An 18,420-nucleotide genomic window follows, 5' to 3' on the forward strand; every position below is an offset into this window, starting at 1 on the left:
AGAGGAACTTTAACAAAGGATTGAACTTCATCCCAATCTTTTCCCATGAGAAATCTCTACCTTTTCTCAAATATATCATCAGAGGGCTCTGCATGGCTGATATTGTGGTGAAACCCCTCCCACAGTGTGATGTCATAACCTCAGTCCTGACAGTTTGCCGTCTGTGAACCTTGTTGCATTGTGGAAATGCCAAGCAAACAGTATCTCCCTCTGTGCATAGAACTCTCAGTAACAAACATTCCATACGGCTCACCTGGCAGAACTAAAATAGTCGCCATGTGATTTCAGAATGTAAATCCAGCAGAGGAAAGATCTTACAATGAACAAACACTGACTAAATAACCTATAAAAGAATATTGTAAACAATAAGCAATTTTATTTACCGGGTAATATGGTATTGCACTACAGTTCCTCTTCAAAGAGGCCTCTTCCTCTACTGTTGCTATGACGATAAAGCTCTGTGCGCCATTCAGGAGCCGTTTTCATTGGCTCCTGACCCTGTCCATCAATGTGAGCCAATGTGATTGCCTTACAGTGATGAAGCGGTCAGAAGCCAATGAAATTGGCTCCTGACCGGCTCACAGAGCTCTGCCGACATATACAGTAGACGGCAGGGCGCGTGAACTGCAGCGGGGAGAAGCGACGCAATCAGCAGTAGCGTGCGGCGGGGAACTTAAAATCTACGTCCTATCAGAGCCGCGCAGCCGCCTGCAGGACATAGATTTCAACCAAAGCAGTCCGGAAGCAGTTAACTTCTTCTGGCCCGAGCAGCTCGGACCCCTTAAATTGGACCTGAACTCTTGTACAGGACAGAAGAAAAACAGAGAGAAATGCACCCTGTGTGTTTGTAGAGAGAGGAGCCCAATTCCCCTTCATATGTGACTAATTACAAGTGTAATTTGATCTATCAGCTGCATCAGCTGGCTACCATGGCAGAGCAGCTTATTTGTAAACACAGGATGTTAACAATACGTCTGCTTCCATAAAAGCAGGAAGTAGACACACTGCAGAATTATTGCAGGATTTGTATCAGCTGTAACAAAAAATGTTTTTATTTAAAGGTTATTATGCTGTTGCTTATGTTTTAGAGCAGAGAGGAAGTTCTGAGGCTTTAAAGGGAACCTAAACTGAGAAGGATATGGATTTTTCCTTTTAAAATAATACCAGTTGCCTGACTGTCCTGCTGATCCTGTGTCTCTAATACTTTTAGCCACAGCCCCTAAACAAGCATGCAGATCAGGTGCTCTGACTGAAGTCAGACTAGATTAGCTGCATGCTTGTTTCAGGTCTGTGATGCAGCCACTACTACTGCCAAAGAGCTCAGCAGGACTGCCGGGCAACTGGGATTGTTTAACAGGAAACATCCAGCTTGAAACTGAGCCAATCGAATCCAGCAGGAAGTGCATCCGACTGGGCCATTTCCAAGCTGCTTATCGCTTTGCAGTAAACCTGCAGGCAAGCTAAAATGATGAGCTTGTCACTGACCGTCTCTACTGAGGACACTGAAGCCAACTGCGGACACAAACGCGGGGCTCTCGGCTGGTCTATGTACATTTTTATGGTAGCGCGGCGAGCTCTGCTGGAATGTGTTGTGTTGCTAAGCAGTCTGGGTAAGCAGAAGGACTGAGACCGCACAGCGCAGCCATAAAACACATTCACATACAGGACTGCGAACTAACAGCAGGATAAGTGATGGAGTAAATACGCTGCACTCCTTAACTAAGAGCCGGGGTTTAGCTAAAACTGCTCTGAAGTCGTGTAAAAAAATAAAAAAAAAACCTTGCATACGCTTACCGAATCAAAGCAACAAAGTATTTCCCACTCTGTATTGATCAGCACGCGAATAACGGAATATTGAGAGCCATCTGTGCAGGAACTGCATTCATTCAATTCCATTTTAGGAATACCACAACACTACAACAACGAACCATTTGTAAAGCCCTTTTCTCCTGTAGGACCCAAAGCACAGCTTGTCTCAGATCAGTACAGAGTGATGTGTACAGGGGAAAAGTTATGTGATCATAAAACTAGACTAAACAGGTGGCTCTTCAGCTTTGAATTAAATGTGTCCAGGGTTGGAGCTGCCCTGATTAAGTTTGGCAAGGCATTCCACAGGGTAGGGGCAGCATGACAGAAAGCTCTGGCTCCAAAGGTTTTTAGTTGGAATCTGTGGGTGGTCAAGTTAGTCACTGAGCCCTAAACATTAATTTTATGGTAGTCTCAGTGGAAAATTTACACTCCATACACTTGCTGTTCTTCGGGCAGTTTGTGATCCGTTGCGTTGGCACAGTGGATTTCAAATATGAAAAATGATCTGCTTCGCAGACAGCGGAACTGATACAGGATTTTAAAGGTGTCTAATCAGATTCAAGAAATATAAACTGATTATTATTGATAAGTATTTATATAGCGCCAACATCTTCCACAGCGCTTTACAGGGTATATATAGTCATGTCTCACAGACGGTCCCTTAAAAGGGGCTCACAATCTAATCCCTACCATAGTCATATGTCTATCGTTGTCTATGGCCAATATTCGAGGGAAGACAACTACGGTAACTTATTTGCATGCTTTTGGGATGTAGGAGGAAACTAGAGTACCCGGAGGAAACCCACACAGACACGGGGAGAACATACAAATGACGTACACAGAGGAGAGTGCTATCCACTATACCACTGTGCTTTACCTCCCTCCTTAGCAATGCAGTCACCATGTTTCTAAAGTCTTTGGAAGCCCCTGTGGGCGATGCAACCATGGGACTATTAAATTACAAAAAAATGTAAGAAAAGAATAAAACAACCCCAAGTAAGATAAGCAAAGATTTTTATTAGGCCTGAAATAAAGCATTTCAGGTAGAAGTGCCATTGAGATGTTAATAAAGTCAGCTTGCATACAAATGTAATGCAAACTGTATGCGGTTTGGCACTGGGCCTACCAAAAGCTTGTGCATTTCACTGGCCCAGTCCAAGCTACATTCAGTTTGCATTAAGGGCTCTTTCACACCAAGATGTTTTAGGGGACGTTAAGGTCGCATAACGTGCCCCTAACACAACGTGTGGTGGTGTTTAAGTTGGACATCAGTTTGAGCAGTGTTATGCGGCTCAAAAGACTGTGGAGACCACGTGATCGGAACACTCCGCATCACGTGGTCACGCCAGCCAATCGGCGCACAAAGCGGCCGCTCCAGGAAGAAAACAGTTACGTCAGCAGTGCATATTAATTAGCCTAATGTGGCTAATCACTGCGCATGTGCAAGCAGTCTAACGCGGCTAAAACCGCGTATAACGCACAGCATGCTGCACTGTCTTTCAACGTTCAGCGTTACACTAACACAATGTGGGCACTGTGAACAGCCCATTGATTTTTCATTACTTTGAGTTGGGCTGCGTTACAGGCTGCTCTAACGTGCGCCTGTAACGTCCCACTGTGAAAGCAGCCTAAGTGTGCATGCAATCCGAAATTATAAACATCTCACTGACCACCTCTCTGGGCTATATAAATACTGTACACAATAATAGGACTATGGTAGGACCAAGACTATAATAGGATTAGATTGTGAGCTCCTGTGAGGACAGTGACATGACTACGTACTCTGCAATGTGCTGCAGAAGATGTCCGTGCTATATATATATATACATAATAACAATAATAATAAAGTGCAATAGACTATGACAGGATTAGATTGTGAGCTCCTCAGAGGACAGTCAGTGACATGACTATGTGATCTGTAAAGCGCTGCAGAGGATGTTAGTGCTATATTATGAATACATAATAATAATAATATGGTAGGACATTAGACAATGGCTATCGTAGGATTAGATTATGAGCTCCTCTGAGGACAGTCAGTGACAGTGACATGACTAAGTACTCCGTACAGTGCTGCAGAACATGCCAGTCATATATAGAACTACATAATAATAATCTACTACTAAGCGCAGACCATTTGTTATTTTTTCCACTAACTGCAATCCCCCAAACGCTAACATCAGTACACAGAAGCCTAAATCACCGGCGACGCTGGCTTTAATCCCCGGCTCTTCTGTGAAGAGTATTGATGGAAGGGGATCTTCGTCGAGCGTGAAGAAATTGAACGTATTAAACAATTTCAGATGCCTTGATCATATTTTCCATGTCCTGCGACGCCCCGACAACACGGGATTTATCTCGTGTTCAAAGTACAAGCTGGGGGGACGGCAGACAAGGCTGGCACTGTAGCAAGTTGCTTATCCTTCTTGTAAATCTGCCATTAATTAATAATGTATGGCATTTCATCTCATAATTCTGCCTTCTCGACGGAGGCCTCATCCATTCTTAATGACGCGCTGTTTATTGTTTTCATTACATAGATACAAAGCAGACATCACAGCGTGAGGCTTGCAGGATTAAAAGTTTTCTTGTCCGGGATAAACTACCTTTGGTGAGAGCACATGTAAACGGCGGGTTTGATTTGTCAGCATAGAGGGCCGATTAGCCTCAACACGCTGCTAGGCTGGGGGAAAGCTAGCGATAGTATTCCCGGCAACCAGCCCGGCTACCGTTACCCTGGAAACCGACACAGTGGTGTTAAAGCAATTAAGACATGCAGATGTCTCACCAAAAACCCATATAATGTGGCATCACGGTTAACCAGGGATTATCTACCTGTCCAGAGGAGACTCATGCTGCGCTTAGACAATTATCATATCTGCATTTATGCACAAGTAATATTGTCTGTCTACAAATTACAAGTTTCTAAAGTGTAGTTTTTCTTGCCCTGAAAGCTTCCATTGCATTTTATTCCAACTGCTTTTTATTATATATTAAAATCTCCCAATGAGTTGTTCTGAACTATGTGTGTGCCTGAAGCAGAGACAGCTTCTCAGAAAGTGTTTTTTACTTATTACAGACAAATGTATCAACATTGAAATGTAAACAAGGATACTGTTATCTCCAGTTTGGATACGGATTTGAAGCTGAATAGCAGGACAATGTGCTCTGTTTAACCATTTCAGTGATGTTCTGCAGAAAACAATTTCTGATAGTAGCTTTAAAGCTGTGAGGAATCTTTTAGAGCAAAGTAGAAGTAGAAGCTGACTTTCAAACCACTTTAATTGCAAAACCTAGCGATTTAAAAATCACTAGCGTTTTGCGATTTAGCTGAATCTCTGTGCGGTGCAAAAGGGCCCTTAGAGAACTAGAATGCAGAGTCATCAAAACACAAAAAAACTTTAAAGCCCCATACACACGGTCAATCAATGTCACCCGATCGCTCCGGTGACATTGCAGGGCCGAGGCTTTGCTGACACATTGCACGCTTGCCAGGGCCGGATTTGTACTTTTTACCGCCCAATGCCCACTATCACCAGCTACCCCCTGACAACAGCATCCTAAGCTCCTCCCCCCAACACAGCAGGGATTAGTTTGTAGTCTCCTCTGAGGACAGTTAGTGAAGTGATGGCAGGGATTACATTGTAAACTCCTCGGAGGTCAGTTAGTGACATGATGCCAGGGACTACATTGAAAGCTCCTCTGAGTATAGTTTTAGTGACATGATGGCAGGGATCAGATTGTAAGCTCCTTGGCGGCACATTCAGTGAGTGACACGCAGCTCAGAGATCACTGCAAATGCCCTTTTACTGCCCCCTTCAACCCACGAGTGCCAGATCTGATTGTTGGTAGCTGCCCACCGCTATGTGCGAACTCTGTGTAGCAGGACGAATGTCCAGCAGGCTAACTGCTACTGCCACCATGTTGTCCAAAGCCTGCCCTTGCATTCCTGGAGCACTAGGCCATGGCCCTTGGGGCCTTCCGGTCATGTCGGTTGCAAACGAACACCATGTTATGTTCAATGCTAGGGAGACGGCAGGCATAGCGGCACACTGTGGGCGGGATAAGTTGGGAGAACAATGGGCCGATCACTTGCCGTGAGGAGTCAGGGCTGCCTTACACACGCTGGGTTCTTGGCCGATCGGCAATTGGCATGTTTACACAGCTAGAGGGCTATGCTGCCTTAGTACATAAACCGGGATAACATGACATCACTACAAAAGTCAATTTGTAAATTAAGAACATAAAAGATCTTGAATTGGGGGAAGCTTGCCGGAAACCATGGTGAAAGTAAAAAGCTTGGCGATAAAGGTGCTCCCTCTGTTTGTCTCGTTGGTTTGTAAGGGTGTAGTACACACATCCAATTTTAATTGGCGGATTTACACTACAGTTCCTCTTTAAATAAACCCATCATTATAATACCAATATGGGAGAAAAGGGAGTAACTTTTTACAAACAGGTGCATAAGAGAGTCTACCTTGACCAGGGCCAAGCTTCAATGTACTTTATTATTATTCAGTGTTCTCCCCAGGCTCTTTTAGCCGGGTGCTCCACCCGGCTAGTTTTGGTGAGCACCCGGCTGTCATCGGCTCACCTCCTCCTTTGCTGTAAGCAGAGTTGCGCAGAGAAGTACCGGCCCTGCATTCTCCCATCTCTCCACACCCGGTTACTTTTTCATGCCACCCGGCTACTATTTCATGCCACACGGCTGGAAAAAATTTCTGGGGAGAACACTGATTATTATTTAATATTTATATAGCGCCGACATCTTCCGTTGCGCTGTACAGAGTACATCGTCATGTCACTTAACTAGTGACTCACAATCTAGTTCCTACCATAGTCCTATGTCTATGTATAGATCATGTAGTGTATGTATCATAGTCTAGGCCAATTTAATGGGAAGCCAATTAACTTATCTGTATGTTTTGGGGATGTGGGAGGAAACCGGAGTGCCTGGAGGAAACCCATGCAGACACGGGGAGAACATACAAACTCCGTGCAGATAGTGCCCTGGCTGGGAATCAAACTGGGGACCCAGTGCTGCAAGGCTAGAATGCTATCCAGTATACCACTGAGCTGCCCAGTCTGTTTGCCAACACAATTAATTAATGACACAATTAGTAAACAATTAACAAATCACAGATCAGCAGATCAGATCAGATCAGAAGAATTCTGATTGGTTGGATGCGGTGAATGCATTTAGCCTGAAGACACAGAGGCACAGGAGATGGTCTGAATGCGTAATAGGCCTGCTGCCAGCTCACTTGCTGTCTGTTGGCGTCTGGGAGGCGGTTCTCATGGCAATGTCAGCTCTGAGCTCAGCTTTAAGAGATTGTTTCAGGGAGCGTATTAAGGAGAGACTCGTCAGCCTGCAGAAGCGTGAGAGCGATGTGGCTTAGCAGCCTCTTATGACATTAGCACTGCCGGTACAATAGAGAAGGCATCTCTGCTTTTCCTGTGCACGGTGGTGTTTTGCAATGGATGAGGCTGCAGGGGGCAATCCACAGCCTGTGCCATGCTTACACAACACGCTTCCTCGTCTCCCCTCTACTCTGCAGCTCGTATCGCATGGCTCCCAGAATCCTCCATTTCCAGAGCAAAGCAATCCGCCCAGCGTGATAACATTTTATCAGAGGAGTCAGGCAGGTGTGCTCAGAATGCAAACCTCTAAATACTAAAGCAAAACCGTCTGCATAAACCCGGCGAAAATCACACTGACGTAAATATTTAATACCCCACACATTTAAAGAGGAACTCTAGTGAAAATAATGTAATAAAAAAAGTGCTTCATTTTCACAATAATTATGTATAAATGATTTAGTCAGTGTTTGCCCATTGTAACATCTTTTGAATCCCTGATTTACATTCTGACATTGCATGGTGACATTTTTACTGTTGGCAGGTGATGTAGCTGCTGCATGCTTTTTTGGCAGTTGGAAACAGCTGTAAACAGCCATTTCCCACAATGCAACAAGGTTCACAGACAGGAAACTGCCAGGAGTGCCACGGTCCTCAGAGTTTCTTGTGGGAGGGGTTTCACTACAATATCAGTCATACAGCGCCCCCTGATGGTCTGTTTGTGAAAAGGAATAGATTTCTCATGTAAAAGGGGGTATCAGCTACTGATTGGGATAAAGTTAAATTCTTGGTCGGAGTTTCTCTTTAAAGGGGCACTACAGCGAAAAACTGTAAGATTTATAATATGTGCAAACATATACAAATAAGAAGTACATTTTTCTCGAGTAAAATAAGCCATAAATTACTTTTTTCCTATAATGCTGTCACAGTAGGCAGCAGAAATCTAACAGAAGTGACAGGTTTTGGACTTGTCCATCTCTTGATAGGGGATTCACAGCAAGGCTATTATTCTTTATAAAGATATTTCTGAAAAAGGATTTAAACAATGATGCTGCCTGGCTTCCCTGCTCCCTACACAGTTTTTGGGCAGTTGGACAGGGCAACTGCCATTCACTAAGCGCTTTGAAAATAAATATATCCCTGAGAATCCCCTATAAAGAGTCGGACTAGTCCAAAGCCTGTCACTTCTGTAAGATTTCTACTACCTATTGTAAGTGACAGCAACATAGGGGAAAAGTAAATTATGGCTCATTTTACTCTGGAAAAAATGTACTTTTTATTTGTATATGTTTGCACATATTTTAAATTTTACAGTTTTTCCCCTTTAATACATCACAGAGTGTGCACCTGCACAGCGTTGCTAATGGGGGCCACTCTCTTGGTGTGATGTCACAGGTGGTGGTGCCAGCAATCCCAGGTGTACAGGTAGGCATACACCAGACGATGTATGGGCAAATCAACCAAGAGACAGATCTGTTGCCTGTCTATACACCACAAGCCAATTCCCGAATCCTTTCATGCTGAAATCTCTGGGGAATTGGCTGAACCTGCCGCCGTGTCGCTGTTCCCGTGTGGTGCGTGCGTGCGTCACGCACACGTCACATGCGTCGGCAGCAGGTATGGGGCTAACGGAAGAACGGCAGATTCGGAAGATGTACAGGACAGGTAATGTATACATGCACATTTATACATTGTGGGAACATCGCTGACGGTTTTGTCACATTCGTCGTTCGTCCCAATGTCGCTCACTGTTACCACCGCGCACATGATAGTCCGACATCTTGCAGTATGTCTGGCTGATTCATGCAACTAATTTCAGACTTTTTTAAATTTTATAAAGGTATTTGATATGTTTATATATGTCACTCATGTTTATTTATGTTGTGCTTTTTTCATAGGGGAAGTGGACGTTCCAAAGTGCTGCGCAACGCCATGGCAACTGACTAGCATGGAGCGCAAGTTCTGGCTTGTTGATACCCCCGGCGGAAAGCACGCAAGAGTAGGTGACGTCACCGTGATTTGGAGCGGTGACGCCAGTAGGAGGAAATTCCTGCTTGATTCAGCCCCGAAAGGGGCGGATACTATCCACAGTGCACGCCGGAGGCTCGGGGCGGCATCCAGGACATGCGAACCACTCGGCAACAGACCGGATTCAGCTGCGGTGAGTCCCTCCCCCACTATCTCCGCCTGCTTTCACTTTTCGGTTATTTAAATGTGTCTGTCATTTAGCTCTAGTTGTCTCTGAGGAAGCAAGCAACCTAGCTTGCGAAACGGCTGTTAGACCAGCTACCTGTTGCTTGTGTTTGTCTATGGATGGGATGAAATAAATTGGTGTGTTGCAAACTATTGGTGCCCGGTTTGCTTTTCTCCTACAACTACTAATTTCAGACTGAAATTGGTTGAATCATCGCTCGGGCATGCACTTGGGTCACCGATTTTCATCCAATTATAATCATGAAATCGGATGGTCGATCGGCTGCCAAGTTGTTGTACGTCTGCATACAGCTGTCTGTTGCTACAGCAACAGCAAAGCCTAAAGGCGGCTGTGTCACAGGAGCTCACAAATACCACTAAGGGATGGGTCACACGGACGCTTGGTGGCGTTTACCGCCAAGCGTTCAGGACTCGTCAGCTAAAAGCTCCCATTCAAGTGAATGGGAGCATATAGCATCACGCGGTTACCGTCGATTGCGCAAACGTGGCATTCCGATCCCGATTTAACAAATTGTTTCGGCCGGCCTTAGAAGCTGCATGCGACGTCCAGGGTTGTCTAGCCGCCGCGGCTTCATGTCCCCGGGGGACGAAAAACGACGATCGCAACGGAAACGACGATCGCCATACCGCCGGCCCCAAACGAGACCCACATGACGACGCGGCTTCCGGCCGCCCCAACGCCGCCTGCTGTCCATGTGAATCAGACTCAATTTGCAAAAGGTGTTTTTTTTTACTCCTCAGTTCAAGAAAATGTTATTTTAATTTTGGTCAGTGTGGAAAGGGATTAGAAACTATTTGGGTTTTCATTGCTGTTTATGTTCCTATTAGAGAGATCTTCCCATAGTTCCTATTCTTGGGACCTCCAGCGGCCCTGTAGCCAAACTATGGATATCAGTTGGAGGCGGTAGGGGGAACGTTATTCAGTCATTATGTAGCCAAACCCAACATCGGTTATCGGTTAGTAATAGGCATCGGTAGGGGAAGGTTAGTGTTGGGAATAAATAGGGGAGGTTAGTGCTAAGTGTAACTTGAGGAGGTTAGTGCTAGGTGTAGGTAGTGAAGAGGTTAATATTAGGTGTAGGTGGGAGGAGGTCAGTGTTAAGCATAGGAGGGGGAGAATTTAATGTTAGGGCATTACAGTGATTGGCATAGGTGGGGGGAGGTTGGTGTTAGTCATAAGAGGGGGTAAGTGTTAGGTGTGGGTAAGGGGAGGATAGTGTTAGGTGTAGGTAGAGGAGGGTTAATGTGGTGGTATAGCTTTAGGAAGGCAATAGCAGAATATTGGTAACATTACTGATATTCTTTTGGCATAAACCAGCACCCACATTACTGGATGTTTGTTTTTTAAAAATGTACACGGTGAGCAAGCAGCGCATCACTGCAAACAACAGAGGTTAGGTTACCAGCAGCTTCCCCCACCGCTGTACTCACACTAGATGTGAATCCAAGATGGCCGCCGTACGGATCGAGTGTTTACATCCACGCTCTGAGTATTTCTCCACACAGTTCAGGCAGCCATCTGTGCTTATGGAATTACATGGCAGAACAACGAGCTCATTACACCAGATAGCAGGGAAGGAACGGGACAAGTCTGTGACCCCAATCACATCAACAATAAGAAAATGATAATTAGCGCGAGGAATATTACAGAGCCAGCGCCACACACACATGGCCGAGGCTTAATAATGAGGCGCGCTGGGCCGAGGTCTCGCTGTGACAGATGCTGGGTAGAGGCTGTGAAATGAGAGATCACAATAAGCAATCTTCCTCCTCTGGCACTGCCCACCCAACACTACCCTCTAATTACCAAGTCATTACAATGCCTTGTTTTCATTAACGCGCCGCAATGCCCGCACTGATTAACACCGCGCACATTTCATCTCTGCATCTATTTCCTCACTTTACTTTCTTGTACATGGGTAATTAAAAGGGGATCACAAACACCTGCCAGCCCACCTTGTCTGCTTAAAGGGAACCTTTTTTTTTAGGTGAGGCATTTGTTTAAAGGTCAACTGAAGTGAGAAGAATATGGAGGCTGCCATATTTTTTTCCTTTACCTGGCAGCCCTGCTGATCTATTTGGCTGCAGTAGTGTCTGAATCACACCAGAAACAAGCATGCAGCTAATCTTTTCAGATCTGACAATAATGTCAGAAACACCAGATCTGCGGCATGCTTGTTCAGGGGCTATGGCTAACAGTATTAGAGGCAGAGGTTCAGCAGGATAGCCAGACAACTGGTATTGTTTAAAGGGAATCCAAAGTGAAAATAAAGTTATGATATAATGAATTGTAGGTGTAGTACAGATAAGAAAGCATTAGCAGCAAAGGTATGAGTCTCATATTGTTTCCAGTACAGAAAGAGTTAAGAAACTTCCATTGTAATCTATGCAAAAGAGCTTCTCTGATCTCTCAAACCCAACTTGGGTCGGCTACAGTGCTAATTTCTGAATCACTTTTACATAAAAGAAACAGTGAAAGACAACTTCAAATAAGATTTTACTGCAGAGACGTTCAAAGGGTCATTAGCTCTGCACAGTTTCATATTTTACAATGGAGTGTAATGTGTAAACTGCAAATATTAAAGAATGATGCAATGTTATAAAAAAATAATAAAATAAATTAATAAAAATATGAGACTCTTTTCTTTGCTACTAATGTTCTATTTATTATCCATACTACACATAAAATTCATTATATAAGTTTGTTTTTCGCTTTAGTGTCACTTTAAAAGTACCAAGTCAACCCACTAATCTCTTCCTATGCTACTAAAGCCCAATCTACACGATACGATTCTTTGTGCGATTCGATTACGATTGTATTTACGATTCGATTAAATGCGACATGTCCGATCAGGATTCGATTCAATTCAATTTTCCATTGTTTTTGCAATGGCAAATCGAATCCCGATCGGACATGTCGGATTTAATCGAATGGTAAATAGAATTGTAGTCGAAGCGCACAAAGAATCGTATAGTGTAGATTTGGCTCTAGAGATTAACTCTTTGTGGCCAGCAGTGCAGCTACAGCAGACTCTTATTACAAGGTCCAGCTGCAGCTGCCCTGCAGGGCATAAAGAGTTACTTTCTTACTAGCAGTGGGAGGAGTCGGGTCAGGTGATCTGTGCCAACATAGAAATACTACTGTTACCCCACCCCAGCCACCACATATGGGTGATGATTGGATAGAAGTCTAGACAGCTTCCTCTCCAATAAAATTGCTCTGTCCTCTGTACATGAAATGGAGCTACAGCAAACAACCAAGAAATCTACAAATGTATATTTACTGCAAACAATACAGATGTGCAGCACACAAAACCTTGTCCATTACTATTTAACCCATTAAGCAGCTAGGAGTTCTCTCGTTTGAGATAAGAGCTCTGCTTTTGACCTCAAACGGCAAAACTCCTTGTGCTGTAAATTCTTGGAATGCTTTGACCTCTCTCTGCTAGCAGAATATATAAAAACTGAAAGCAGAAGTCCTCTGTTATTGTCTCACACTGCCCCCTAGTGGCAAGTAGCCATAAATAAACATTACAGCAGTACTAATTAGAAGCATGGAAATGTAACAAATAAGAAATAAAAATGTGCTACAATAAATGACATGGAGCACCTGGAGGCCTCTAAATAAATTGGCTGCTAAAGGGTTATTGGAAGGCTGATGTAGGGTGTTGAGGTGAAGTGAGGGAAACACGCTGAAGCACTACATGCCAAACATTACTGTGGTTAGGATTTATACACAACAGAAGAACAGTCACACCTCACCTGGTATTTCCGGAGCTCTGACCAGCTGCACCTCAAACTCCTCTTTGAAAGCTTTTTCCAAGACGTGCCCAAGAATTGCCGCGCAGGAGCGCCAGTACGCCTGAGCGTGGAAGAAAAGAAGAACGATTCGCATTAGTGGCAATGTCACATGACCTCATTCAGCAAGTCAGAGCAAAGAGCAACTGTCATCTGCCAAGTGCACTGCCCTGAAGCAACCAATCACAAAGGGCCTTTCACTGAACTGACCACGGACTGAATTGTATTACTGTACTTGGTTATTAGAAGTAGTTGGACTGCTTATATCATCACTGTTAATTTGAATTGAACACATTCACCTGAATTCCCAGAATGCATAAAACTTGTTTCAATGCCAAATACAAAGAAGAGGAATCTTTTGTAGACTCTGGGCTCTATTCATAAAAGGTTACCTCAAGTTTCCGCTCAAAACAGCGGATTTTCCCGTCCATTTAGCAAAGTGGGCATTCATAAAAGCTGTTCCCGCATGAAAATCTACAATCCCCCAGCAGAGCGAGAAATTTCCGCCTTCTCCAGTGTTTTTCTAGATTTATCTAGAAAAAAGTAACAAAATGGCCATTCATAAAGTTTAGAGGAAGCGGTATGTGGACGGGAAATACCGCTTCCTCTGATTTTGCGGATTACATACAAGTGAATGGGACAGACCTCCCAGAGAGAGCAGTGCACGGAGGGACTCTGCCGGCTGAAGTGTTTCCGCATGCCTTCCGACAGCTTACCGCCAGCTTTCAGCGGGAGATCTCCGCTCTTGCATCGCAGCTGGCAAGATTTTCTTGAATGACCACCCAGAAGTGTAAAATACCACTGCGGTATTTTACCTCTACGAGTATTTACGCCACAAGTTTTTTATGGATAGAGCCCTCTGTGTTAAAAGAAGAACTCCACTCACTACCATATAATGGCGGGAAACTCACCTTCCCCATATCCATATCCAAGAGATACACTTAAGCCACGCCCCTGCCACACCCCTAATCACACCCCCAACACAATCCTTAGTCATGCATAACAAAAATTCATAAGAAAATTATGTTGTTTTATAATGCAAACCACACTGGTCCTTTCTATGCTGGTTCATTTTTCTTCATATTAAAGAGGAATTTAAAAGAGGGCCTAAACAAACATACTGTCATTAAGTTACATTAGTTATGTTAATTAAAATAGATAGGTAATATAATCTCTTATCCACCCCAATGTTCTCCCCAAGCTCTTTTAGCCTGTTGCTCCACCTAGCTAGCTTTGGTGAGCACCCGGCTGTCATTGGCTTGCCTCCTCCTATGCTGTAAGCAGAGTTGCTCACAGAAGCACCGGCCCTGCATTCTCTCATCTTGCGCCACCCAGCTACTTTTTCATGCCACCCGGCTGGAAAAAAAATTCTGAGGAGAATACTGCACCCTGTTTCAAAAGAACAGGCAAATGGTTGTGATTTCATGAGGGCAGCCATCTATTTGGTTGAAAGGAGGTGACAGAGAGCATGAGACACAGTTCCAACTGTCTTGTGTCCTGATCACCCCTCCCAGTTGCTAGGCAATAGCCTTGCTAACCACGGATTAATTCCAAGTAACCATGGTGGTTACTCTTGATTCAAATTAGCTCTAATTGCTCCACTTGAGCAGGTAGATGCGGCGATGGTTAATTACCCAGAATGCCGCTCTCCGTCCAGCGTTTCAACAAGCTCACAAGCCACTATTGGACGCGTTGCAAGCCTCGCTATGGAGCACTTCCATTAGGAAGCTTGTGAGCTTGTTGAACAGCTGGGCGGAGAGCGGCATTCTGGGTAATTAACCATCGCCGCATCTACCCGCTCAGGTGGACTTTAGCCTGGTCTCTGGGGGGGGGGGGGGGGGGGGGAGGAGGAGGGGGGAAGCCTATAGTCCTGAAGTGGTTAAAGAGGCACTGTAATGACATCTAGTAGAACTCAGTAAATTATTCAGTATACCCACTTTTATGGTAATATTGCCCTCCCAGTGATGCTTAGCCTCTTCCCCAGAGCATTCTGGGAGAAGTATATTTTGTACTGGCTTCAGGACTCTCGGTAAACAAACATTCTCCAGGGCTGCACCTGACAGGACTAAACATGCCACCACCTGTGATAAAGTTCAGACTGTGAATCAGAGAGAGGAAAGATTTCACAATGGGCAAACGCTGACTAAATACTTTAAAGGATACCATAACTGACATGTGGCATAATGAGATAGACATGGGTATGTACAGTGCCTAGCACACAAATAACTATGCTGTGTTCCTTTTTTTCTTTCTCTGCCTGAAAGAGGTAAATATCAGGTATGTAAGTGGCTGACTCAGTCCTGACTCAGACAGGAAGTGACTACAGTGTGACCCTCACTGTACATACCCATGTCTATCTCATTATGCCACATGTCAGTTGTGGTATCCTTTAAGAATAAATATTGTAATAAAAAATAAGCAATTTTATTACATTATTTTCACTACAGTTCCTCTCTAAGGATGTGTATTTTTCTGCAAACATATTAGGAACATTAGATTGCAAACTCCTTAGGCCCAGGAGTTAAAGCGGACCTGAACTCAGAACTCCTCTCTACTCTGAAAAATAAGCAACATCATAATAACATATAAAGAAAAATATGTCTTTGTTACAGCTGATACAAATCCTGCAATAACTTGTCTACTTCCCACTTTCATGGAAGCAGACATATTGATAACATATTGTGTTTTTCAATTACCTTTCTGCCGTGGCAGTCAGGTGACAGAGCTGAGGGATCAAATTACAACTTGTGATTTGTCAAGGATGAGGGGGAATCAGACAGGCTAAACTCTCTAAACACATACATGGTGTATTTCTCTCTTTTTCTTCTGTCCTGTGCAAGAGATCAGGTCCACATTAATATGTTCTCCATAGTCCCTACATAGGATGACTGGGTTACATACATGAAATAAATTAGATAAATATAATAGGTCACTATAAAGTAAACAATTCTAAAACTACAGTATTAAACATAAAAAGTCCCGCCGAAATATTGAGTACCCTACAACTAAGGTATGGCATTCATTATACCAATTCTCATATTAAATATCTCGGTATCAACTTATGTAGTGATTTCAATGATCTATTCAAACATAATTATACACCAGTGCAAAAAGATTGTGAGAAGATACTGAGTAAAATGAAAAATGCCCAATTTAACACAATTGGGAAAATCAACTTTATAAAAATGAAAATTCTTCCTAAAATAATATTTACAGTACAAAATTTGCCAATAAACATCCAAAGGAATTGGTATAATGTCTGGAACAATATATTTCAAAATTTCATATGGAGAACACCAAACCGCAGAATTTCATACAAGATAATAAGCAGGCATAAGAAATTGGGAGGAATGGGGGCACCAAATATTAAACGATATGCCCAATGTTTCCAATTGCAAATAATTTTAGATCTCAGGATGTGCGACCCGAAGAGATTCTGGACAACATATGAAAGAAGTCTGTTTAATTACGATATGTTGGATTCATGGCACCCCCACACGGTAGCAAAACTCCTCCCTTCTATCAGCCATCCATTATTAGCACCTGCAATTAAAACCCACATGGAAGTTATAAGATCTATGTCAAAGAGCAATAAAATATCATTACTAACCACTCTACGCAATAATCCAGATTTTCAACCTGGCTTAACTTCGGGGTGGCTCAAGGAATGTGGGCTCCCTCGGGATGTTAGAATCCTAGACTTAGTTGGCCACAGAGATTCCACATTGAGGGAGATTTATAACATGGTCAGAATGGATAATGGGCTGTGGAGCTTCCAGGTCAGGAGCTACCTTTCCAAACATAAGGATAATATAAGTAAAACCATAAATATTTATGAAAAGTGTTTTCTTCATTCGAGGGTGGGGAAGGGAATGACAGCAAATTTATATTTTTTTCTTGACAGTTGTCAAACTGATCCTCTACCTAAGTTCTGTAGAAGCTGGGAACAAGACCTAAATCATATCCAAAACTTGGACTGGGGAGCAGTATTCCAGGAAATTTGGACCCCCAGCTATACCTCATTTCAACTTGTTAATTATAAACTCATGACGAGATGGTACTTCACACCCTCTAAGATGGCTAAATTTAAAGGCGGAAATGGGAACTGTTGGAGATGTCTTACTGCGTTTGGTTCACATATGCATATGTGGTGGTCGTGCCCGGTTATACAGAACTTTTGGAGAGAGATAGGAGACTTCATTAAACTTCCTTCCCCTTTTCATCCCAGTACCGCTCTGTTGAGTTGCATGGAACCTGACCGCTTTAGACATGCAAATAAACTAGTAATTCCTGCAGCAATTGTGGCCAGGAAACTTATAGCAAAATCCTGGAAGAACCCCGAAGCTCCCAGTATGGAAGAGTGGATATGGATGATGTCAGATTTTTTGCAAGGTGGCGAGGGCAGTGTAGAAGATGCTGGCACCAACAAACAAATGGAGGAATGGAAAATTGCATGGGAAAAAATAAGTAACATATAATAAGTAGTTGAGTATTTGAAGTGGAGGGGATGAGGAGAAAAGAACCAAATAACCACTATATTACCAACTGAAATTGTAAGGATAAATGGATGGATGAATGTGCAGATGCATAGATATATGTTGAAGTATAGAAGGCACTTATATGAATGTGTATGAAAGGTGAAATAAGAGTAATTGCTTTGCTTCTCAGCTTAGATATGTGACCTGTTTGTGCATGAGGCCTGTCCCCTCCATTGGCTTGGTCCGGCCCTGATGGCTCATGCATGGAGGGCATGTCCATAAAATAAGTGGGTGGTCGGAAAGGGATATTAACCACTTAAAGTTAAGATGGGTAGGTGGAGTTTGTTTTTTGCTGGTGCTTGTGTTTTTTTTTTTTTTTGTTTTTCTTACTTTCTTTTTTCTCTCTCTTACTATAATTAGTTTGACCTGAGCCACTGGTGGAATATTTGATATATTGTAGTGATGATGGAGTGAGGGAGGGGGGGAGGAGAGGAAAGAAAATCAAACTATGATGCAGACCTGAGACCCACGTATGATGGCTTCACAGCTGTCACATGGTCATATCTGGGTCACATAACGGCTGAGTTTGAAAAAAAAAAAAAAGAAAAAAAAAAAAAATATATATATATATATAATAGGTCACTTAGAGCATATCAGCATAATAAACCCCAGCTGTAGCCTCTGATATCTGCTCCTCTGTATGCATTACCCCCCCCCCTCCCCCCTTCGACATGCTCTAAGGTACACATACTGCACACAAGGCCTG

At 43.4% G+C, this 18,420-nt stretch overlaps 1 protein-coding gene across 5 annotated transcripts in view; it reads right to left on the minus strand.

Annotated features, from left to right (window-relative positions):
• Positions 1-18,420, minus strand: part of MRPL39 (mitochondrial ribosomal protein L39) — a 128,543-nt gene that overhangs the window by 50,440 nt on the left and 59,683 nt on the right. For all 5 annotated transcript variants that reach the window (XM_068270580.1, XM_068270577.1, XM_068270581.1 and 2 more), the window contains one exon: positions 13,141-13,240. In XM_068270580.1, the coding sequence (XP_068126681.1) occupies positions 13,141-13,240 (100 nt within the window). The remainder of the gene's footprint in view (positions 1-13,140; positions 13,241-18,420) is intronic.

This window comes from Hyperolius riggenbachi, chromosome 2 (assembly GCF_040937935.1).
Source record: "Hyperolius riggenbachi isolate aHypRig1 chromosome 2, aHypRig1.pri, whole genome shotgun sequence".
Taxonomy (NCBI): Eukaryota; Metazoa; Chordata; class Amphibia; order Anura; family Hyperoliidae; genus Hyperolius; species Hyperolius riggenbachi.